Source organism: Antechinus flavipes, chromosome 2, assembly GCF_016432865.1.
Source record: "Antechinus flavipes isolate AdamAnt ecotype Samford, QLD, Australia chromosome 2, AdamAnt_v2, whole genome shotgun sequence".
NCBI lineage: Eukaryota > Metazoa > Chordata > Mammalia > Dasyuromorphia > Dasyuridae > Antechinus > Antechinus flavipes.
This window is the reverse complement of record NC_067399.1, coordinates 599,343,911-599,368,280: the sequence shown is the minus strand read 5'-3', so window position 1 is coordinate 599,368,280 and position 24,370 is coordinate 599,343,911. Positions and strand designations below refer to the sequence as shown.

The 24,370-nt window shown below is 35.3% G+C and overlaps 1 protein-coding gene across 1 annotated transcript in view; it reads right to left on the bottom strand.

The window, feature by feature from the left end:
• DENND10 (DENN domain containing 10) overlaps positions 1-23,357 on the bottom strand; it is a 29,960-nt gene extending 6,603 nt beyond the window's left edge. The window contains exons 1-7 of the mRNA XM_051981526.1: positions 23,266-23,357; positions 20,531-20,727; positions 16,891-16,970; positions 14,818-14,966; positions 13,606-13,717; positions 3,514-3,614; positions 1,616-1,723 (exon numbers count right to left, since the gene is read on the bottom strand). Of these exons, the coding sequence (XP_051837486.1) occupies positions 1,616-1,723; positions 3,514-3,614; positions 13,606-13,717; positions 14,818-14,966; positions 16,891-16,970; positions 20,531-20,727; positions 23,266-23,320 (802 nt within the window). The 5' untranslated portion in view covers positions 23,321-23,357. The remainder of the gene's footprint in view (positions 1-1,615; positions 1,724-3,513; positions 3,615-13,605; positions 13,718-14,817; positions 14,967-16,890; positions 16,971-20,530; positions 20,728-23,265) is intronic.
• Positions 23,358-24,370: the final 1,013 nt, after the last annotated feature.

Below are 24,370 nucleotides of genomic sequence, written 5' to 3'. Positions count from 1 at the left end.
CTGGGCAAGTCACTTAACCCCAATTGCCTGAGCTAGCCAGCTAGCTAGATAAATAAGTAAGTATGCAAGTCTTCCTGGCAAAAGTATTATGAAAGATACTTATTTTCTCAGCCCTGCAAAGGTCAAGGCATAAAAGCTCCTTAAAAACAGGAGATAACAATCAACAGGAACTTGTTCAATTATATATATATATATATTCTTGCCTTCTAACTATGAAACAAGAGTGGTCTCAATGTCTTTCTGACTTTCAATTAGTCATTTTCCAGGAAGAAATGACTTAAAAGATTGTGATTCTCAGGCCCAAAATTTGCCAGAGTAAAACTGCCACCAAACCAAAACCTTTATTTTATTAGATATTTCTACTAAATAAAGCTCATGTAACTAGAAAATCTGAAGAGCTTGAATTTATCATTCTAAGGGAAGTCTGCTTGCATACACACATATTGGGTACCACCAGCATCATGCTACTTACTAACTAGGCTAAATTACTGAAGAAAAAATATGGACATGGAACCAGTTGTTACACTAAGAATACACAGAGTTTGTCTTCCAGATGTCTCCCACTACATGTGCTTTATCAGCATCCTTAAACTCTGGAATTTACCATGTCCAATGAGGGAAGGCTGGCTCTTCTCCATCCTGTCATCAAGTTGATTGCTTCTAGGAGGTATCCAAAGAAGGGAAACTTAATAAGGTGAGCTTAAGCCTGTGTCTCTGGCTACTTTGTGTTTGTTTTCCTAATCACAGGTAGTTTTTGAGATGGTCACGTTTCAGCTTTCAGACAACCTTGCAAGTATAAATGGCCTAGGCCTAGTGATTTTTGGGTCATTAGTAGTTATCAACTGTGCTTTGGAAGAAGTCCCTGGTAACTATCATAGCACTCTTAGGAAAGATGAGCTCTAGTTGGAAATAAGCCCCATCCTGGCTTGCCAGAAGACACCTTCTGTGGTGGGGGGTTGATGCTGAGTCAAGAGTGAAATCCAAAATGTCTAATCTATAGTACTGGCAATTGAATTGTGTTTTAATATCCAATCTCCCAACAGAGTACCACGGCACTTACTGTCATCACTAATTTAAAATTCAATCAATGCACATTGAGCATGACAACAGTTATAAACAACCAAATCTTTCTGTTAACACGAGTTGTTAAGAGCTCATTTTGTGTTTCTTTTCTGTATAAGAATAAATACCTGTTCTATATCAAACATGAGTACTTTTCTAATCCCTCTTTGGAAAGACACTAAGACATGAGTCAAAACATAAGCTTTAAATAACTATTCAAGGATGTATTCAGAGTCAAACATTTTGATTAAAGTTTTCCTAATCCCTCTCATTAAAGACTTGGCTTCCACAAGGCCTGAACTCCATATAGAAAGTATGCATTGATGCAGAGTTGAGGGACCGCTTTGGTAGAGAATGAGAAGTAAAGGAATGCCAGCTCCTTGGGCCTAGCAGCAGTTATTAGATATGTGATATGTTATATGAAATCTCTCCAGCACTTACAAAGCAGGTCATACAGCTCCTGAAGTACTGTTTCTTAAAGAACCAACCTTAAAGATACAATTGTTCTCAACATGTATCCTATATTAACAAAGTTACAAAACAAAGAACTAACCTTTTGCAGGTTGAGAAACTGTAATCTCACTATCTGCCAGATTCACAAATACATCATAAAGATCAGGTCTGTTGCTCACCTCAGGGTCCACAAATCCAGCAATGTAACCTGTGCAACAAAGTCCAAGGTTACTCAAGGACTGAAGATAGACAGCGAGAATAATCCAGTTATGAACAATTCAAAAGGAACAATGTCTAAAATCTGTGGCTGCTACACTGAACTAAGGGAATCATATTAAAATGCCCCACCAGGTTTTCACAAATTCATACAATTCAAATTGTCCCAACTTCAGGATTTAATAAAGGATCGATAGAACTTGAAGAAGTTCCCTTAATTCACAGCCATTCAGACACTAAACTGTGCATACATTTCAACCCAGGAATACCTCTACCAGGTTTTTATCCCCAAAGACATGAAAGAAAAAAGAAAAGTAACCATAAATATGAAAATATTTACAAGCGCTTTTTTTGTGGTGGCAAAGAATAGAAAATTGAGAAGGTATTCATCAATTGGAGAATGACTAACCAAGTTATGGTGGATGAATGAAATAGAATACTATTGTGATATAACAAATGAAAAGCTAGAGTTTCAGAATAACTTGGGAAAAACCGATTGTATCAACTGATCAGAGTGGAAGAGGAGAGGGCAAAGGGAACCGCTTGTAAAGTGACAGCAATATTGTAAAGATGAACAAACTTTGAAAGATTTAGGGATTTTGATCACTGATATCACCACAATCTTGAAAACTCATGAAGAAATATGCTGCCCATCTTCTGAGAGAAGCAATGAACTCAATGTGCAGATCGAGACTTTCTTTTTAACATAGTATGAGAATTTGTTTTCCTTGTTTGTAACTGAAGTTTTGTTTTTCTTGTTCTCTCAGTAGGGAGGCAAAAGAGGAAGAAGGTGATTGTGAAAAAAAATGTAATAAGAAAACAATTTAAAATAATGTAATTCATATTAGGAATTGTGACAATGGAATGAAAAAACAAGGGTTTTTTTGTTTGGTTTGAAATTTCTTTTTGAGAAGCAGCTGTTTTTTGAAATCATATTCAAATGATTACCTTTCTCAGAGCAGGTCTTTCTGACTAGCTAACCAAACATTAGCAGACTTTTGAATTTTGAAATCCAATTTTTTTTTCTTTAGTCATCTAGAATTATTTTATGTAACATGTCACCAGAACCCATAGTAAATGTGACATGGTGGACATAGGGTTAGTTTTTGAGTCAGAATGAGCTGGGTATAGCTTCTGACCCTTATTGGGAGAATAAACTGGGGTAAGTCATAACCTCCAAATATGTCAGGCTATTCTACAAGACTAAAAATTGCAAAATGAGTTGTAGGTTTGCATTAGGAGTGGGTATTTCCTAACTAGGAATTCCATCCACTCATGAAATTACATGTTGGGGGAAGAAGGGAAAGCCACTAGAACCACAGAATCAGGCTGAAATGGCTACTTCATGCAGCTGTTGTAAGAAAGGAGCTTTGTAAAGTTTAAAATCTCTACAAATGTAAGTTCTTGTATAGTTTTGCAATAACAATCACATGGTATGCAATGATGTAGTTGTTGATAGTCATACATGCTTGATAACTTTATTTTAAAGAAAAAGTTTATTTCTTTTCTGGAAGAAAAGAATATGACAGGGAATATAAAAACTATAAATAACTTAAATACACATGGCATCATATAAATACATGTTATCATATAAATTTGGCTAAAACAAAATAATAATAATGACTAAAGGAACTAAATGGTCTCTAACAAAGTTTTGACCCACATCCAACAAGTTAAAATCCTTAACAAACTGAATTTAGTAAGAAATAAATGATACTCTAAGTTATAAAGCTTTGGTTCTAATTTAAACATTTTTCTCATCACTATAAACATCACTGGTACCTGTGCAAATCTTCAATGCTTCCAATTCATCAGCATTAAGGTGCACATATGAATGAAGAATTGACCAGTCCTGTCGATGCCATACCAAGGCAGGCAGAGTCCTGCAGGAATCAATCAAGGATTCAAATAATAAAGCAAGTGGAATTAATTAAAAACCCTAATTCCAAGCATAAAGGAGATCTGCAAGAGTCCTAAGAGACCAATTCATAAGAATACAGTGTTAGAGTAGAAATCATCTAGGCCAGCCCTCTCATTTATAGATTCCAAGAGCAGTATTTCTTCTGTCCTATAAATTTAAAAAATTGTTTTTTCAACATTCAGTCTATTATCACCACAAAACCGTAACATTCTAAGTCTTCCAGTGAAAAATGTAATTCAATCATCAATGAGGTCACAGTGTTAGGTTCAGTTCCTTTATAGGCTTCTTCTGCAGGCTCGGAAGGCTCCTTGAATACCATTCTTCCCTATTTACTCCCTGCTATTTCAGTTAAAAGAACTAGTGAGTGATGGGATCAATACATACTGATTATCAGTTATAATTAGACAAAACAAGATCAAAGAGTGATAGCATCAACTTCATATCTGAAGTTAATTTCATTTACAAAGGCTGAAGTTGGTCATTTAAAATAGCAGAATGATAAATTTTTTGTCTTGTTTTAAATTGTGCTATAACTTTAAAAAATGCTGAAAAAAAAAAAAATTCTATCAGCCTGTAAGACCAACAATAAGTCTGGTACATCCACATACGATCTGAATTAAGATCTCGAGTCCTGAAAGTATTTTGAAATTAAGATATTTTCAAAAATACATAATATAAAAATATGCAATTGATTTGAAAGGATCAAATGTAACAGACATTAAGAAGGGCCTGGAAAAATACATAGCATAGCCATAGCCCTCACCCTCAAAGTACCTCAATGAGGGATAAAATATATATATTTTTAAAAAAGTATACTAAAAAATAGAATGTGATATTGTTTAAAAAAAGAAATCCAGACAAGAGTTATAAGAAAACAAAAGGAAATGTTGCTTTCCTTATTGCATGTTAAATAATTGATTTACTGTTGCTGCCCTAGATTCCTTGTATCATGAGTGCTGCTTTCTATCTGTTTGCAAAGTTTGTAGTCTTAAATTGATTACAAGATATTGTGTTAGGGGAGAAATAAAAGTCCTGCTCTTTGCTCTCTCCCTGCCTTCCCCTCCCCCCATCTAGAACTTATGCTCTCATGGGCTCTGTCTTCATTTAGTGATCTAGAATATAATTGTTTCTCCCAGCTCCGTAATTTTGCAATGACCCATCTTTTAAATACCAAAATCTATGGCACCACTCAGGGTAACATTCTCTGATCTCCCCTCCCTCAATCTATAATAATCTTTCCCCTTGAACCTCATAGCACATCGTTTTCGAACTCTCTGATGTGCCCATCAGGGAAGTTAGATGATGTAGGAGAGCACTAGACCTGGAATCAGAAAGACTTATCTTCCTGAGTTCAAATCTGGCTTGAGGCACTTACTAGCTGTGTGACCTTGGCAAGTCACTTATCCCTGCTTACTTCAGTTCTTCATCTATAAAATAAGCTAAAGAAGAAAATGGCAACCACTCTGGTATCTTTGCCACAGAAACCCCTATTGGGGTCCTGAAGAGTCAAACGTGACTAAACAACTGAACAATACCACCAAAAATATGCCTATCAAGTAATATTGAGCATTCTAGCTGTTTTCCCTTCCCCACTATATTTTAAGCCTCATCAAGCAAGATATAGGCCTTATTTAAATCTGCATACTACTCCCCAGCCAAGACCTCCCATAGTGCTCTTTGGCACATAACAGGTGCTTAATAAATATTTGCTGATTAAATGCTAAATAAACAAGGTAAGACCAAAGTTTAGTTCATCTGACTCTTCTTCTGCTTTTAATTAAAACATATAAAATTTCAAACTTCTCTATTCAGTCAGATTTCCTATAAGTACCTAAAGTTGAATTTGCATTTCAATACTAAAATCTTGGAATAACATAGCAAATCTTGTTTACTATGGCAGGCCTTTAAAAAAAAAAGTATGGAGACAAAGCCAAGTGGCAGAGTAGCAGGAAGAATTACAGCAAAGGTTCCCATCTCACAAAAAGATCTAGAAAATGTATCAACTGAGTCTTGCTCAGCAAATCCAAGAAAAAAATAAAATCAGTGAGCCATTTTCAAGCCTAGATAGTTAATAGGGAGACAGAGAGATAAGGTGACACTGGGAATAGAATCTAGAGAGAAACAGCTTCACAAAGTATTCTAGTAAAGAGAAAGGCTATGCACACAGAACCAAAAAACAGTCCCAAATCCAGTCAAATGGGGCTCAACCTTGTGTACAATACAGGAACAGAAGACAATTAGGGGCTGGGCTGCTCTGTTCTGGTCCATAGATCCAGGACTAATTGAGGAGAACTCCTAAGCCTAGGGCAAGGATGGCTGGACAAGGTTATATACTGGAGCAAGAAGCAAGTTCAGAAAAGCTATGTGGTTCTGACCCAAAAATCAAAACAAGGTCTCAGCTTCATCTCTTAGCCATGCCTGAAGCATGCAATAGAAAAACCAGGTCAGGAATCTCAGACCAAAGGGAAGCCGTGTTGTTATCATTTTAAAACAGAAGAGCTTTCCAGATGGCTGAATGTGACCAGGTCTACTGATAAATCAACAAAGAAGCAAGTCCACAAGTATGTTGCTAAAACTCAAACCCAGGTCAGGAGATGTACAGATCTGGAGGGTCGAAATTAGACTGTGCCCTAGAGTAAAACATCTGGGAGCATTAAAGTTTCCAAGTCCCCCAGACTGAGGTGTCACTGAGATCCTCGAGAAAAACAACACTCAATAACTCCAAAAAAGCAGTAGCAGCCCAAACATTCCTTGCAAAGCACACAGAGCCCAGCCCTAACATCAAGTCTGAACTCAGAAAGTAGGTCAGAAGACTAGACAAACAAAAAAAAGTTTACCAGAGTTATTATGCTGGCAAGGAAGCTCAAGACACAAATGAAGAAAATGACTCTAAAATACCTATAAGCAAAACCTCAAAAAAAAAAGAGTTTGGCTACAAATTCAACTAGAAAGCCTAAAAGAGAGAAAGGAAACATTTAAAAATGTTTTTATATATGAATGAGAATACCAGGGGGGAAAAATTGTGAAAGGTCCACAAAAAAAAGAATTGGAAAGGGAATCAACAGCATGGCACAGATATACAAAGTTTTAGGGAGCAACATATTCCCTAAAAATCAGAATAAAACAAACAGAAGTTAATGATTTCATAAGACAAATAAGAATATATTTTTTTAAGTCAAAAGACTGAAAAAAGTGAAGAAAATGTAAGGTAATCTCAAAGTAAAAAAAAAAAACTCACCTAGAAAACACATCAAGAAGAAAAAAATTAAGAATCATTGGACTACTTGAAATACAATCTAGTTGTACTAAACCTACAACTATATTATAAAGTAGCAGTCATCAAAATCATTTGGTATTGGCTAAAAAAATAGAGTAGTTGATCAGTGGGAATAGGTTCACAAGACACAATAGTCAATGACTATAGTAATCTAGTGTTTGATAAATCCAATGACCCTAGCTTCTGGGATAAAAACTCACTATTTCACAAAAATTGCTGAGAAAATTGAAAAATATCATGGCAGAAAGTGGGCACTGACCAACACCTAACACTCTATACCAAGATAAGATCGAAATGGGTTCATGATTTAAACATAAAGAGTGATACAAATTAGAAGAACAAAAGATAGTGTCTCTCATATCTGTCAAAAAAGAACTAGAGTACATTATGAAATGCAAAATGAATAATTTTGATTATATTAAGTTTTTCAACAAACAAAACCAATGCAGACAAAATTAGAAGGGAAGTAGAAAATTGGGAAAAAAATTTTTACATCCAAAGATTCTGATAAAGGCCTCATTTCTAAAATATATAGGGAACTGACTCAAATTTATAAGAATACAAGCCATTTTCCAACTGATAAATGGTCAAAGAATATGAACAGACAATTTTCAAATAAAGAAATTAAAACCATTTCTAGTCATATGAAAAAATGCTCTAAATCACTATTGATCTCAGAGATACAAATTAAGACAACTCTGAGGTACCACTATATACCTCTCAGATTGGCTAAGATGACAGGAAAAGATAATATGGAACTATACCCAAAGAGCTATCAAACTGCATGCCCTTTGATCCAATTGTGTCTCTACTGGGCCTGTATCCCAAAGACATCTTAAAAAAGGGAAAAGGACCCATATTGCAAGAAAGTTTGTAGTAGCCCTTTTTGTAGTAGCAAGGAGCTGAAAACTAAGTGGATGCCTATTAGTTGGGGAATGGCTGAATAAGTTATGGTATATGAATGTTATGGAACATTATTGTTCTATGTAATATTCTTCTCTAAAACGTAATATTCTATTGTTGGGGTTTTCTTGGGGTCTCTGGAGGCAGCTTTTGTTTCAGTTCAGTAATCACCCCAAATGCAGCCAAGGTGTTAAAGTCCAAATCCTTTATTGTCTCCTTCCTGCGGCTGGGCAGTTTTCTGGAGAGCCTTTCAGTCTGGCCTTGGTTCCGAGAGCTTGAGCTCCTGCCTTGCCTTCTCTGACTTCTGAATCATCCTGATTTCCAAGAGTTTGTGCTTCAGCCTCCAGCCACAACAAAGGTGGAAGAAAGAATGAATCTGTCTCAGCCTCCAAGAGCTTCTAGTGCGCCTGTCCTCCTAGCCCTGAGAGCTTCTTGCTTATATGCCTCATACTGAGTATACACCAATCATTATAGGAAACCATTATTTGTTGTAGGATTAAATCAATGCTAAACTAGAAATGGATGTTGGATTTTATCAAATGCTTTTTCAGCATCTATTGAGATGATCGTATGGTTTTTGTTAATTTGGTTATTGATATAGTCAATTAGGCTAATAGTTTTCCTAATATTGAACCAGCCCTGCATTCCTGATATAAATCCTACTTGGTCATAGTGTATTATCCAAATCAAAGCTAAACTAGATTTTAAAATTGTCTCCTCAAGGACTGCTTGCCATCTGGGGGAAGGGGTGGAGGAAGGGAGGGGAAAAATCGGAACAGAAGTGAATGCAAGGGATAATGCTGTAAAAAATTACCCTGGCATGCGTTCTATCAATAAAAAGTTATTAAAAAAAAATTGTCTCCTCAATTCCACTTAGTACCTTGTTTCAAGTTCTGGACCATAACATCTCCTTGCAGGATTAAATCAGTCATACTGAATCATGCTAAATTAGATAACTATTGTCTCTATCAATTCCACTGACAGTACCTTGTAAGAAACCTTTGTTTCAAGTTCAGAGTTCTGGCTCATAACAGTTCTATAAGAAATGATCAGCAGGATGATTTCAAAGAAGCCTGGAGGGACTTACATGAACTGATGTGATGCTAAGTGAAGTGAGTAGAACCAATAAAACATTGTACACAGCAACAAAAAGATTATGTTATGATCAATTCTGATGACGTGGTTCTTTTCAAGAATGAGATGATTCAGGCCAATTGCAATGAGACGGAGAAAGCCATCTGCATCCAGAAAGGGAACTGTGGGGACTGAATATGGATTACAACATAGTATTTTCTATGGTTTGTTGTTGTTGTTGTTTACTTGCTTTTTGTTTTCGTTCTCATTTTTTGTCATTTTTGATTTGATTTATCTTGTGTAGCATGATAACTGTGGAAATATTTATAGAAGAATTGCATATATTTAACATATGTTGGAAACTTGCTGTTCAGGGGAAGAGGTAAAAGAAGGAAGGGAGAACAAATTTGAACACAAGGTTTTGCAAGGATGAATGCTGAAAACTATCTTTGTATATATTCTGAAAACAAGAAAGCTATTATTTAAAAAAATATTAAAACAGAAAGAGTGGAACTGCTATGTTATGGTCTACACTCATTTCCCATAGTGCTCTCTCTGGGTTTTCTAGCTTTCTTTTTTTTTTTTTTTTAATTTTTTCTGGCTGCTTGAAGTATTTATTTTTAAATTTTCTGTGTTTTATTGTATTTTTATTTTAAAATTTATTAATTATTAATAAAATTTTTTAAAGAAATGAAATTGGGAAATATTTAACATCCCAAATAAAAATGCAATAAAACATATAAAATTTTTTAAAAAGAGGAAGAAGAGAGAAAGAAAGAAAAGAAAGCTGTAATCCTAAAAGAAAACTATCCAGATCTCTTACAACTAGAGGGCAAAGTTGAAATATAAAAAGTCCAGCAGTCACCTTCTGAAAGAAACCCCAATATAAAAATGCCCAAGAACATTATAGCCCAAACTCAAAACTTCAGGATCAAATGAAAAATACTTCAAGCAGCCAGAAAAAATTAAAGTCCCAAGAAGTAACAGTCAAGATTACACAAGATTTAGCAGACACTATTATAAAGAAATGGAGAGCCTGGAATACAATATTATAGAAGTCAAATGTTATAGAATAACTTATCTAAGAAAAATGAAAATAATCCTATGGGAAAAAAATGGGGGAATGGACTTTAAAAGAAACACTAGACTTCTAAGAATTCCTGATGAAAAAACAAGAGTTTCAGAGAATTCTACTACCATTCCTCTTTCAATTATTTTCTATTCCCTCTTTACATAGCTTGTTTATACATATTTGTTTAGTTATTGCCTCTCCCATTAACTTGCAATCTCCTTTAAGGACGAGGCTGAGTTTCACCTCTTTTTGCATTCTTAGTACTAAGGACAATGTCTGGCATATAGTAAGAGCTTAATAAATGTTTGGTTAAATTAAGACAACTCTGAGATACCACTACATACCTGTCAGATTGTCTAGAATGACAGGGAAAGATAATGTGGAATGCTGGAGGGGACATGGGAAAACAGGCTCACTGATACATTGTTGGTGGAATTATGAACACATCAAGCCATTCTGGAGAGCAATTTGGAACTATGCTCAAAAAGTTATCAAACTGTGCGTATCCTTTGATCCAGCAGTGTTTCTACTGGGCTTATATCCCAAAGAGATTTTAAAGAAAGGAAAGGGATCTGTATGTGCAAGAATGTTTGTGGCAGCCCTCTCTGTAGTGGCCAGAAACTGGAAACTGAGTGGATGCCCATCAACTGGAGAACGGCTGAATAAATTGTGGTATATGAATATTATGGAATATTATTGTTCTGTAAGAAATGACAGAGGACGATTCAGGAAAGGCTTGGAGAGATTTACATGAACTGATGCTGAGTGAAATGAGCAGAACTAGGAGATCATTATATACTTCAACAACAATACTATATGATGATCAATTCTGATGGATGTGGCCCTCTTCAACAATGAGATGAACCAAATCAGTTCCAATAGAGCAGTAATGAATTGAACCAGCTACACCCAGGAAAAGAACTCTGGGAGATGACTACGAACCATTACATAGAATTCCCTATCCGTATATTTTGTCTGCTTGCATTTTTGATTTCCTTCACAGGCTAACTGTACAATATTTCAAAGTCCGATTATTTTTGTACAGCAAAATACGTGTTTGGATATGTATACATATTTGTATTTAATTTATACTTTAACATATTTAACATATATTGGTCAACCTGCCATCTGGGGAAAGGGGTGGGGGGAAAAAGGGGAAAAGTTGGAACAAAAGGTTTTGCAATTGTCAATGCTGAAAAATTACCCATGCATATATCTTGTAAATAAAAAGCTATAATAAAAAAAAAAAATGTTTAATTGGCTGATGGAAAGTAAATGCATGGGACTCCAGAGAAGCACATAAAGGTAAAAATGAATAAGCAATCATAGGGACAAAACAGAGTTAAACTGTTTACACACTAATGCAGGGAGATGATACCTGTGTCAACTCTGAATCTTATCATCATCAAGGGTCACAGAGAGGAGTTTGACTAGACAGAAGACCTAGAAGTGGTTCTATTGTGTTTTGATGATCTTAATTGAAGAATAAAAAGATAGGAAGGGAGGAAAAAGAGGAATATACTGGGATGGGGAAGAGAAAGGAGAAGAAGGATAGGATAGGAAAAATTATATAATTGGGGTACACTATATATATATAATATATATTATATATAACATATATATAATAGGAGAAAGGCAGGGATGAGTTGGTCATTAAACCTTAATTTCATCTAAACTGACTAAAGGAAAAAAAAACATATATAAACACATATAGAGAAATAAATTTCAATGAACAAGGAAACAAGAGGGAAAGAAAAGAGAAAAGGGTTCATAATAAGAGAAAGAATATATGAAGAGAGGAATTAATCCTAAGAAAAACAAACTCTAAGGATGTAAGAAAAAATATATATGACCATTTTTTTTGCAGTGGCAAAAAACTGGAAACTGATAGAGTGTTCATCAATTGGGGAATGGTTGAATGAGTTAAGACATATAAATGTAATGAAATCATATACTAAAAGAAACAATAAGAGCATTAGTTTCAGAGAAACCTGTGAACGCTTCTATGAATGGATCCAGAACAAAGTGAACAATAAACAAAAATATTATTTTACAATGACAACAATATTGTAATGATAACTTTGAAAGACTGATGAAATGACTAATCACCACTCCAGAAGACTCATGAAGAAATATGCTAAGCAAGTCCAATTACTTAGAGTGATTTAGGGTGATAGAATGACAGTGCAGATTAAGATTTTTTTTTTTTAGTGTGGCCAAAAATGTTTTTGCTTTATTATACATATTTATAATGGGGGTTTCATTATTCATTCTCCAAGAAAAGAAAAAGTGGATTTTTTTTGACTGAAAAAAAATTATTTTAAAGATAAATGAATAGATAATCTTGAATTTAAATATTACAAAAGGATTAAAATTGATTAAAACTCTAAAAAATTTATGTACAAAAACAATGTATTTTATGCTAGTCATTTAAAAATTCTTCTCAAAAGTCAGTGATTTAGGGGATTTCCATTACCGTCATTTCCCTTTAAATAGAGAAGTATTAAAATACATCCCTTTTCTGCAATTACTTTTAAAGCTATTTCCTTTGCTTAAGATCACCAAAAGCACTTATCATTTATATTTAAGTCAAACAAAAAAGTGATTTTTTTTAAAAATCGAAGATGTGGAATTTATAAAGTTCTTAACTGTATCTTCTTAAATTAATTGATTGATTTTTAGATAAATGCATTTTCAAAGGGCCTGATAGAGGAAATTACATTTTCCTCATAAGACTATGTGAAATAGACAGTTTATGTGTTATTATTATTATTATCTCCATTTTATAGTCAAGGAAACTGAACTTCAGAGGACCCAAATGACTTGCTGGCATCCATCTGGCTAGTGGGTGGCAAAACTTAGGTTCAAATGTTAATTTCTTTACTCCAAAGGTACAGTTCTTTCCATTAAATCTTGCTATTCCCTATCCCCTCTCTAAACCACAGTTTATTCATCTATAAAATAAGAATGTGTGAGAAATTATTATTTCAATCTTGTATTTAACAACTGTTATTAGGATCATGGCTTTTTCCCCTTTTTTTATTTCTTCTTCCAAAAATCAGTGTGGGAAATTTTAGGCAGAGATTTACCCAGGCCAACAGCTAATTAGACAGTAAATGAAATTTTAAGTTTGAGTTAATGAGTGCATTCCTGTTCATTGTGTTTGCTCAGACAAGTTTGGGAAGATGTGGATCCTCTCCTATGTCAGATAGGTGATATGGAAATTGTTAAGTTCCTTTGAGAGATGTGACTGATCCAAGTATGTATTCCAAGACCCTTACTGTAATACTCATTTTCTCATTGATTGATGACCAGTCAGAGTTGATTTCCACCCTAAGGAACACCTATTCTTCCAAGAACATATAACAGCCAAATGACCTTTTATTAAAATGCTGGCATTATTAATAAAATGATTCAATTATCCAGAAATTACCTAAAACCTTTTTTTAAACATCACAAATGTGATACATGCTCTCTAATGTCTCTTCCAACTCTATGTTTTGGTAAAGATGCTATTTCAGTGCTATTCTACATGCTTCATTTACTCTGAACATTTGCCAAAAACACAGCAAAAGGCCCCAAGCAACATTCTAGACAGGTTAAAAATGTTGAGTCATGGTATAATACCTTGTAAATTCCTGGATAGCTTCTATTCTAGGGTGGTAGACCACAATTCTCTTCTTTAGCATTAGAGCAGTATATAAGATGACAGTTTCCATTCCAAATTGAGATACCACATCTTTAAAAAAAATTATTTATTACATTAAAAATTTTATTATATTAAAATAACAAAGTTTTTACTAAGAAAAAAAATCCTTGTTTAAAAATATATACTTAAAGCTATTCTATTTTTTAATATAATGATTAAACAGATTTTGCAATTCTGCAGATATCTAAACTTTCACACATGCATCTTTACCAAATAAATCTAATATGTCTTAGTAATGACTCCATACTATAAGACAGCCTGAGTAGCCAAACATATATGAAAGGGTATCAAAATGCTGATCTCCTTGTGCAAAGATATCATCTCCACTGGCTATCATACCACTCCCAAAGCTTCATTCCTTTAATTCTTAAAACCTATTAGGTCCTCCTACCTGCCATCTAGGGGAAGGGGTAGAGGGAAGGAGGGAGGAATTTGGAACAGAAGGTTTTGTAAGGGTCAATGTTGAAAAAATTACCCATGCATATATTTTGTAAATAAAAAGATACAATAAAAAATAATTTTTAAATAATTTTTAAAAAACCTATTAGGTCCTTAAGAATTCTCAGTCACACAGCTAATTCAAGTGAGAGGCAGGATTTGAATTCATATCATTCCTTACTCCAAAGTTTCAGAGAGATATGTATCTTATTTACATAGTACTTGCATTTTGGCAGGAAAAAGGAGAAATGGAACACAGGGTATTATAATAACATGGCCACAGAGAGGCAAGATAAGACAAAAGGTATGCAGGAGAGATGAGAGAATAATAACAATCCTTATCAACTTCAAAATTATTGAAGCTATGTTTTTTACTGGCTCTCTGTGATTCTAGAGTTCTGCAGTATGGAGAGCAAGACTAGGGAACTAGGTTAAAGCTGGGGCAAGAGGAGGCAGAATACAGAACCATGGGGATGAAGGAGAAAATGAAATCGTAGATGATAATGGGTTTGAGGTGTATGAGGAGACCCTGGATACAGTGATGAGGAGATTAAAAAAATTTTTTTTAATAAAAGAGGCAAGGATTCTGGTATGAGCCACCAGGAGCCAAGTCATGAAATTCATGAACTGGTCTAGCTATTCTCTTATAATAAGAGCCATAATAAATAGACATAACATTCCATTTTGCTTACCTTTGATAGAACCTGCAAGGTAGGCCTTTCGGGCATCAAAATCTTTGCTAAGGAAAGAGCCATTTTCTTCACTCTGGCATATCCCCTTTGTAAGAACTGCAATATAACTTTCCATCATTTTAACTGGACTCCCATGTTTTAAGTACATTCTATGAAGTAAAAAAAAAAAAAAAAAAAAAAAAAAAAAAAACAAAAAAAAAACTTTTCTTTTTATCATGTCCTGGGTACCATCAAATAGTTTATTAAAACTTTGAAATCTGTTTTAATTGAATTTTATCATCATGTATGAGGTGGTTTAAATTTAGGCAAAAGAATGAACAAGAATTCTCTAAGCTTCCTTAAAGCCCTTCAAAACAACATTACTTTCATGCCCTAGAACACCACCCTTCCACTTCCCACCTCCTTTTACTTTTTACAATCAAAGTGTGTGTTCTTAGAAAGAATATCTGCTTCTCCACCATCTCTGAACTAGCTTCAGGCCCAGTTTAAATTTCACCTCTACTTGAAACCTTCTCCCATCTCTTAACCAAAAGAGAACTCTCCCTCAAAAGACATTTCAGAATACCTGCTGATGTCTTTCCTATGCCCCCATCTTATTCCCTTTTTCTTTAGTTACTAAGAATTAATATTATCTTATTCATCTTTGTAGCTCCCTCAGTACCAAATAGGATACTTTGCCCCTTAGCAGGCACATAAATGTAATATATAGCACTAGAATTTTTTTTGACAGAAAACAAAAATTTAAGCTTTTTTTCCCCCCAAAAAAAGTGCTAAGACTCCCAGACATATAATCAGAATCTTCAAAGGTGAAGGTAATTATGGAAAGAGATAGAGATTGAGGGATATCACCCACATAAACTTCTAAACTTCCCATAATAAATGCACCAATGGTAAATTATCCAGTCAAAACTATCAAAAATGCTGACCAATTTTCTGCTACAATTATACCATAGATTTGAAGTAAAGTCACTTCTTAAAGAGTCTTCCTCTTAAAAATGGTGCCATTTTTTTCCCCCCCTTAGGAAATGCCAAGGAATCTGCTATTTGGGGCCTGTGCTACTCTGTAGGCAACATCACAGGGAAGAAAATGAGAAGGAAACAAAATCAAAAAATGAAGACAGATCATTAATAAACTACATCTGTTGTAGAATGGGCAATAACATTGTACATCTCCTTTGCTAAATTTAATTGTTCAACAATATATTGAGAAAATAAAAAGAAATTCAGGAAAATCTTTATAGGAATCACCAAAAAGCATTATAAAATGAAAACAATGCACTACAATAGAGAAAAATAAAACAAGCTCTATAGGGCCAGATGCCTGGCCTCTGGTCACAGCTTCCAATTCATACTGTCTCTATCTTGTCTGTATGTAGCTATTTACCTGTTCTCTCTTCCAGGAAACAAAGACTGTCTTTTACCTTTTTTCATAATCCCCAACACAAGGCAGGCCCCTATTAGATGCCTAACTAATGTCAGGCTTTGGTAGGCAGTTAAGAGAATCCAGCATGGAATAGCATGGCAGGAAAATTATAGGGCAAGGAGACAGAGATCTGTTCTTAGAGTTGAAAAGACTTGAGTTTGAATCCTGCCTCACATTCTTACCAACTATGAGTCCTGGACAAATAACTGAATTAGACTTGGGCCTTTCTTTCCATTCCAGATACAGTTATAACAGACAATTGTTCTATTGACTCTCACTGGGATAACATACTCGTAAAACCAGACAATTGCAAGTAAATGCAACAATCCTGGGTGTTATATTCCAGCAACTCAAGTGATTCCAAGTATCTTTTTGACTTTCAATTAGCCCTAGCTTTTCCAGGAAGAAATGAATTAAAAAATTGTGATTCTCAGGCCCAGAAGTTGGAACCAAAATCTATCAAACTAAAACTTTTATTTTATTAGCTATTTCTATTTAATCTTCAGGTAACCAGAAAATTTGATGAGCCTAAATTTATCATTTCTAAGGGAAGTCTGCCTACATTCACACCAGTACCATCCTATGGAGTCAAATTTCCTACAATTGGTACATATCTGTAGATTAGCATTAAATATGAGTTTCATACAGACCTGCACAATATCCTAGTAAAGGCAGCATATTTCTCAGGGTTAAAATCTTTGGCAGTCAGAACAATAGAAAAATGAGTCACCTATTCAAAGGAAAAAGAGAAATATACTTTAAAAAAGACTCTTTAGAGAAAGCAATATTCATATTATAATAAAGCAAAGAGACAATAAGGTATTTAAAGAAAAAGACAAAAACTATAACCATTCTACTCAATGTTTCTTATACTTAACATTCACTCTCTAAGAAAAATCATCAAAAAGTTTCTCTTGGCAGTAATAAGGGGAAATTTTATATCTTTAGAGACTTACTTGAATAAAATAGAGAAAAAGAAGATCAATGAATTGAGCTTGCAATTTAAAAAGCTAGACAAAGACCAAATTAAAATCCTCCAATTAAATACTAAACTTGAAATTCTAAAATTAAAAGGAGAAATTAATAATATTGAAAGTAAAAAAAAACCTATTGAATCAATAAATAAAACTAAGAGTTGGTTTTATGAAAAAACCAATAAAATACATAAACCTTTGGTAAATCTGATTAGAAAAAAAAAAAAAGAAGAAAATCAAATTGTTAGTCTTAAAAATGAAAAGGGAAAACTTTCCACCAATGAAAAGGAAATTAGAGTAAAAATAAGGAGTTACTTTACCCAACTTTATGCCAATAAATTTGATAACCTAAGTGAAATAGATGACTACCTCCAAAAATATAGGCTTCCCAGATTAACAGAGGAAGTAAAGTGCTTAAATAGTTCCATTTCAGAAAAAGAATAGAACAAGCTATTAATCAACTCCCTAAGAAAAAATCCCCAGGACCAGATGGATTTACATGTGAATTCTACCAAACATTTAAAGAACAATTAACCCCAATGCAATATAAACTATTTGAAAAAATAGGGAATGAAGGAGTCCTACCAAATTCCTTTTATGACACAGACATGGTACTGATACCTAAAACAGGTAGGTTGAAAACAGAGAAGGAAAATTACAGACCAAGCTCCCTAATGAATGTTGATACTAAAATCCTAAATAAAATGTTAGCAAAAAGATTACAGAAAATCATCTCAAGGATAACACAGCATGACCAAGTAGGATTTATACCAGGAATTCAGGGCTGGTTCAATATTAGGAAACTATCAGTATAATTGACCATATCAATAACCAAACAAACAAAAACCATATGATCATCTCAATAGATGTAGAAAAAGCATTTGATAAAATCCAACATCCATTCCTATTAAAAACACTTGAGAGTATAGGAATAAATGGACTTTTCCTTAAAATAGTCAGTAACATCTATTTAAAACCATCAGTAAGCATCATATTGTAATGGGGATAAACTAGAACCATTCCCAATAAGATTCCCAACCCAACCCAATAAGGTTGCCCACTATGACCATTACTATTCAATAATGTATTAGAAATGCTAGTTTTAGCAATAAAAGTTGAGAAAGAGATTAAGGAATTAGAGTAGGTAATGAGGAAACCAAATTATCACTCTTTACTGATAATATGATGGTATACTTAGAGAACCCCAAAGATTCTACTAAAAAAAAAAAAGTCCTCCCCCAAACCTAGCAAAGTATAATGTATCAGTTTCTAAACTACGAGAATAACCTTCAAGCCATGTGTTTTGCAACCAAAGTCTATGAACTTTAAAAAAATATGCTGAAAAAGGCTTCAAAAGTTTTCATGTTACCAAAAGGATACATTGAAAAATAAAACAAAACACTATGCTAAACATTGCCATTTTCTAATTTGACGAACATAAATTACCCATAGTTTAACTTGACAGATTCTATTGCAACTTGAAAGCATGAATGAAATATTTAATATACACCTATTTAAGACAGTATCATTACTTCCTTAAAAAAAACTTTGAGAGATATCAGTCTATAGTTTTTATAGTAAAATTCCTTTAAAAAAACACACACACAAACGTGTATCACCTATAGCAATTAGGTTTAAGAGGAAGACAAAGTATTAGAAAGCAATTGGTACTCTTAGAGACAGCATATTGTACTGAAAGTCAGCAAAACCTTGGGTAACTCTGGTCAAGTCACATGGCCTCTTTTTGGGACTCAGTTTCCTTGCTTATAAAGAGGGCTGGACTTGTCCTTTAAGGTCTCCCACCAACTCTAAATCTATACTCCTATCATCCTGGACTGATGCTTTAAATAACTTTGAAAGCAAGCAACTAATGTTGCCTCATTAATCTCATGTATGAAGGGGATCATGGAAAAATGTGGAAAATTAGGAATTTTGCAAATAGGAAAATGTGAGTGTTTTTTAATCTTAAATAATGTCCAAATATCATAATTTCTAAAAAAGAGAAATATACTTATTATATAGTATATAAACATTTTTACTTTTCCTTAAAATAACTTTTGATAACAGAAATAGGGAAGGGGGGGGAGAATCACAGAAACTTTAAATGAATGTCAAGGTTTCTTGATATAAAAGAGAAAATGTGTAATAAAGAAAACATTAAATTTTTTCAAACAGGTATAATGACCAATAAAATGATATGACTGGGGCACCTAGTTGGCACAGTGGATAGAGCACCAGCCCTGAAGTCAGGAGGACCTGAGTTCAAATCTGGCCTCAGATACTTAATACTTCCTAGCTATGTGACCCTGGGCAAGTCACTTAACCCCAACTGCCTCAGGGGGAAAAAAAAAAGATATGATGATGGGGGAAGGGAAAAGGACATAAGCATTCATATAATACTAAAGGACATAAGCATTCATATAATACCTACTCTATGCCAGGCACTGTGCTAAAGACTTTACAATTATTAACTCATTTCATCCTCACAATAACCCTGAGAAAAAGATGCTCTTAATATCCCCAAAATGAGTAAATGAAGATAGAGAGGTAAAATCCTGCTCAAGATCATAGTTTCTAAGTATCTTAGGCTGCATTTGAATTCAAATCTTTCTGACTCCACCAAGGTTTTCATTCAATTCCCTGTACCACTTAGCTGCCTCAGCAAATGAAATTTCATATAAATAAATGGCTTTTATTTACCAATCAGGTGACTTCTATTACAAAGGAGCTGTGTGACTTTGCTCAAATTACCGAACCTTTCCACTCATTAAGACAAAAGTTATAAATCATCTGCCCAGGTGCCCTGAAAGAAAGGGCTTCTAAGCTAAGACTTCTTCACACCAATGAAATCATAAATTCAGATTTAATAAAAAAAATACTCATTCTTTTGAATTTTTCCTACTACATCCATATGGTACTCAGTTTCTTTGAATTAAAAAGTTGCAATATTTTTGTTGAGGAAATAAATATTTTCACATTTTACATATACATACACACGTATACTATATACTAGTGCTTACCTTATTTATAACAAGAGAATACTGGACCTGGAGTCAGGAAGATTTAGTTCAAAACTTGCCTCAGATATTTACTAGCTGTGTGACCCTGGAAAACTCATCTAACTCATCTGCCTACTTTTCTCATCTCTAAAAAGAGAATTATGATAGGGCCTACCTCACAAGGTTGTAGAGAGGACCAAGGAAGAGATCTGTAAAATGCTGTATAAACCTTGAAGTATTTCATTAAGAGTAGCTATCACCATTTTTATAACAAGGAAATACAAAAGACCTGGTATTCCCCTACTTTTCAATCTTACCGTTTTTAAAACAGAAGAATCTGGAACTTCAGTTGTTGTGACATAAAACCATGTTCTTCTATACTGGCCATATACAAAGGTGTGAAGCTGTTGATTTTCACCTGTGAGGCAGCATTTTCTCAAAAGCATGTCTCTTAATTCAGCTGTGGTGGAAGGGTAACACCAGACCCACAGAGTATCTCCATTGGTGTCTTTTTCTATGGTGGAAAGATGTTCACTGTGAGAATGTCAAACAGCATTAAGGAAGTGAATTGATTGGGTAATAAGATCAGTTTGCCCGAATAGTCTGCTATCCACTTAACAAAGAAACCCTGACCATGTAAGCAAGTTATTTCCAGTCTGAGTTTCAGTTTACCCACTGGTTAAAAAAAGAAAGGGTATAGACTAGTTGCTTTCTAAGAATCTTTTTCAGTTCTGGGTGCAATCAATGGTTCTATTTAAAATCATCTATTTATAACTCTGGTATTAAGGAACATTTTATAAAAATCTATTTTCTGACATTTCCAGTATCTACAATGTCAATCCCCCCCATTATATTTAATATTCTGTATTTCATTTGAAGAGCTGGAATTTTTTAAAAAATCAATAATTATTTTAAGTTCTCATCTAAATAAGAAGATCCTTCTGAGGATCTTAGGATTTAGAAACAGAAAGTTGTTTTTTCTTTCTTTTCTTTTTTTTTAAATGAGGTAAAAAAGGCCATTCTTTGCCTCACTTTTTACCTAACCTTAATCATTGAATGGGTATTTCCTTAATCCAACTAAAGCCTGTTAAAGACCCTAGCTTTAGAAAGTCAAGAGCTCCCATTGCATCCAGAGCCACCTCTAGTCGTCCTAATCTATATCTGGCCACTAGACCCAGATAATTCTGGAGGAGAAAGTGAGGCTAGTGACTTGGCATAGCCCTCCCTCACTTAAATCTAACTTACTTGCATATCATGGCATCACTTCCCTGATGTCATGGTTTCAAAATGAAGGGCAAACAAGAAGAGGCAGAGAAGTTAAATAATTTTCCCCAAAACTCACAGATAGTAAATATTAGTCAGGATAAGAATCTAGTTTCCCTGATTTCAAATTAAGCACTAGTTCAAATGTACCTTATAATTTATAATTTTTTTCCAAGACAGCATAAAACTTGATTTCAATATACATAAAAACAGTAGAAGTAAGCAGCAATATCTTTTTGATATAGAAAACAAATAATAAGTGAATTTATTTTTAATTAATTTTTTCCTTTCAGGTACCATCATATTGAATCATATTCATATTCCATTGACAAACCACATCAAACTAAATTGCATTCAAGACAATGTCATATTCATTAAAAAAAACAAAACAAAACAAAACAAAAAAAAAACTCCAGGAATTTTGAGATATAAAACTTCTTGCATTTATTTATGCAAGAAAAAAAGCTTTAAGAAGATCCCCAAAACAACTTTAAATTTGGATATGTGCCATCTTTGATAAATGTTTTCAGTTAAAACCAGATTTCAACACATGCTACAAACCACAAACTTCATCAATGTGGTTTTGTGCTTTAAGAAATCAATTTATGGAATCTAATTGATTTGGGTTTCATATAGAAAGTTCACAGTATATCATAGGAGGGACCATTCACTTCAGTGCATTGGAACTCCAAGCTCCCCAAAAAGGGCCATCAATGTCCTGGAGTTAGAAGACTTGAGGTCAAAGTATTAGTTTAGTCCCTTTCTAACCATATGACTCATTTCTTTTTCTATAAAATGAGAATGGAAATATTTGCCAATATCTATTTCACTGGGGCTGGACTGAGAGAAATCAAGGACTATCCAAATAGGGATTAGTAATAATAATAATAATAATAATACCAAAGAAAAGGAAAATATTTTCTTCAATTTAACTTCAATAAAACTCAATAAAAGAACATTCAGCATGTATAATTCTTAAACTAGAAAGATTTTGGGGAGGAGGGGTCTGCAGGGAATGTTTTAAAATCTCAATTCCCATTCATTCATACCTATTATGAATCTCAGCCTATCAAAAGGGGGTGGGAAGAAATTTTCATAGAAGCGGATTTAGAGGTGGAAGGAACCTCGGGGTGCACCATTTTACAGATGAGGTAACTGAGGTCCCGAATAGGCAGGCGACTTCCCCAGGATCATGTATATAGTAAATAGCTTTTATCATAACAAATTAAAATAGCAGTTAAAGATTGCAGACTATTTCCTCCATCATACATGGGATTCTTATGTAGAAGAAAAAAATTTGGACGGGAGAGGGAGTTGAGGAAGGAAGCATGAAGGAGGGGAAGGGGAGGTCGGGGCTGAATTAAAGCATTCCTGGTAGCTAGGGAGGAGGGGGCCGGGCCGACCGCCGGCGCAGCGCGCAGACCATCAGATAAGGGGGGCGTCCAAACCCACCGCTCCTAACTAAATCTGGGCTAGAAGGGGTCCCCGGCAGCACCTCCAAGGCCCAGCGACCTCAAAGCACTTTAAGGGCCCTCGTCATTCCAAGTGCCCGATTCTTGCACCGACCCCTCCCCGAAGCGCAGAGCGGGGCAGCCGGGCCGCCGGGGGGGAGGGGAGTGGGGCGCAGAAGAACACCGGACCTCGTGGGGGGCGGGGGGCGGCTTTCTCCCAGAGGGCACTCCGTCACGAGAAAGGGGAGGATGGGGAGCCGAGGGGGAAGGGGAGAGGGGAAGGGAGAGGAAGAGGGGTGCGGAGCCCGCGGCGGACGGGCGGGGCGCGCAGCGCTCACCGATCAGACCCACTCCCAGCATCAGCTGAGTCTCTGCCGCCTCCGCCGCGGCCATGTTTCTCCGCCGCCTCCGCCCGCAGAGCCAAAGCCCCGCCCCTCCAGGAGCCCCTCCCCGTCCCTCCCTTCCCTTCCTTCCTGCTCCCTCCCTCCTGGCTGCTCCTTTCTCTCCCCGCCTCACCTCCTGTTTCTCTCCCTTCCTCTTTCTCCTTGCTTCCTCCCCTCCTTCTCCACTCCACCCCTCTCCCCTCCATTCCCCTGCCTACCTTTTCTCTTCTCCCGATACTCTCTTCCCTACTTCCCTTCCTCTCTCTGACTGTCCTCCTCTTCTCTTTCTCTTCCCTCTTCTTCCTCCTCCTCCCTCCATCCTGTTTACCACTTCTTCCTTTTTCCCTTCTCTCTTCTTTCCCTCCCTCCATTCTCCTCTTTTTCTTTCCCACTTCCCTTCCCCCGCTTGACTCCTCCTCCCTTCCTTTTCTTTCCCTTTCCTCTTCCTCCTCTTCTCTTCCTCCATTCTGCCTACCTTTCCCTCCTCCCATTCTCCTGACCACCTTTTACCTCTCTGACTTTTCCTCCCTTCCTCCTCTTCTTCTTCCTCCTTTACTCCACCCCTCTCCGCCATCCCTCCTCTTCTCTTCCTCTTCTTCCCCCTTCCTTCTCCTTTCTCCTACATGACCCTTCCTTTCCTTCTTTCTTCCTCCTTCTCTCCTCCTTTTTCCGTACGCCTTTTTCTTTTCCCTTTATGCTTCTCCACATCTCTCTACCTTTTCCTCCCTCTTATTAAATTAATTACCTGAAATAAAAGAAAATGAGGCACAAAAACTTCCAAGCATGTCGATTTAGCGACAAGGTATGCAATTGCCAATAAATCAAAGTCAAAAACCCTTCCTGGTTATTGACCCTGAACAGAGTTTGCAGAGCATTATTATAAACATAAATGAGAAACATCAGAAATGAAACTGATTGATTGGAGTGTTGGAAGACTTTCCATGGTTGTTATGGAAGTCACCAAATGGGAACTAATTTCCATAGGAATGATGAACTTTTACAGGTGAGTGTTATTCAGAGTGTGGAGATTTTTTAGCTCCAAGATGCCTATACTCTCTAT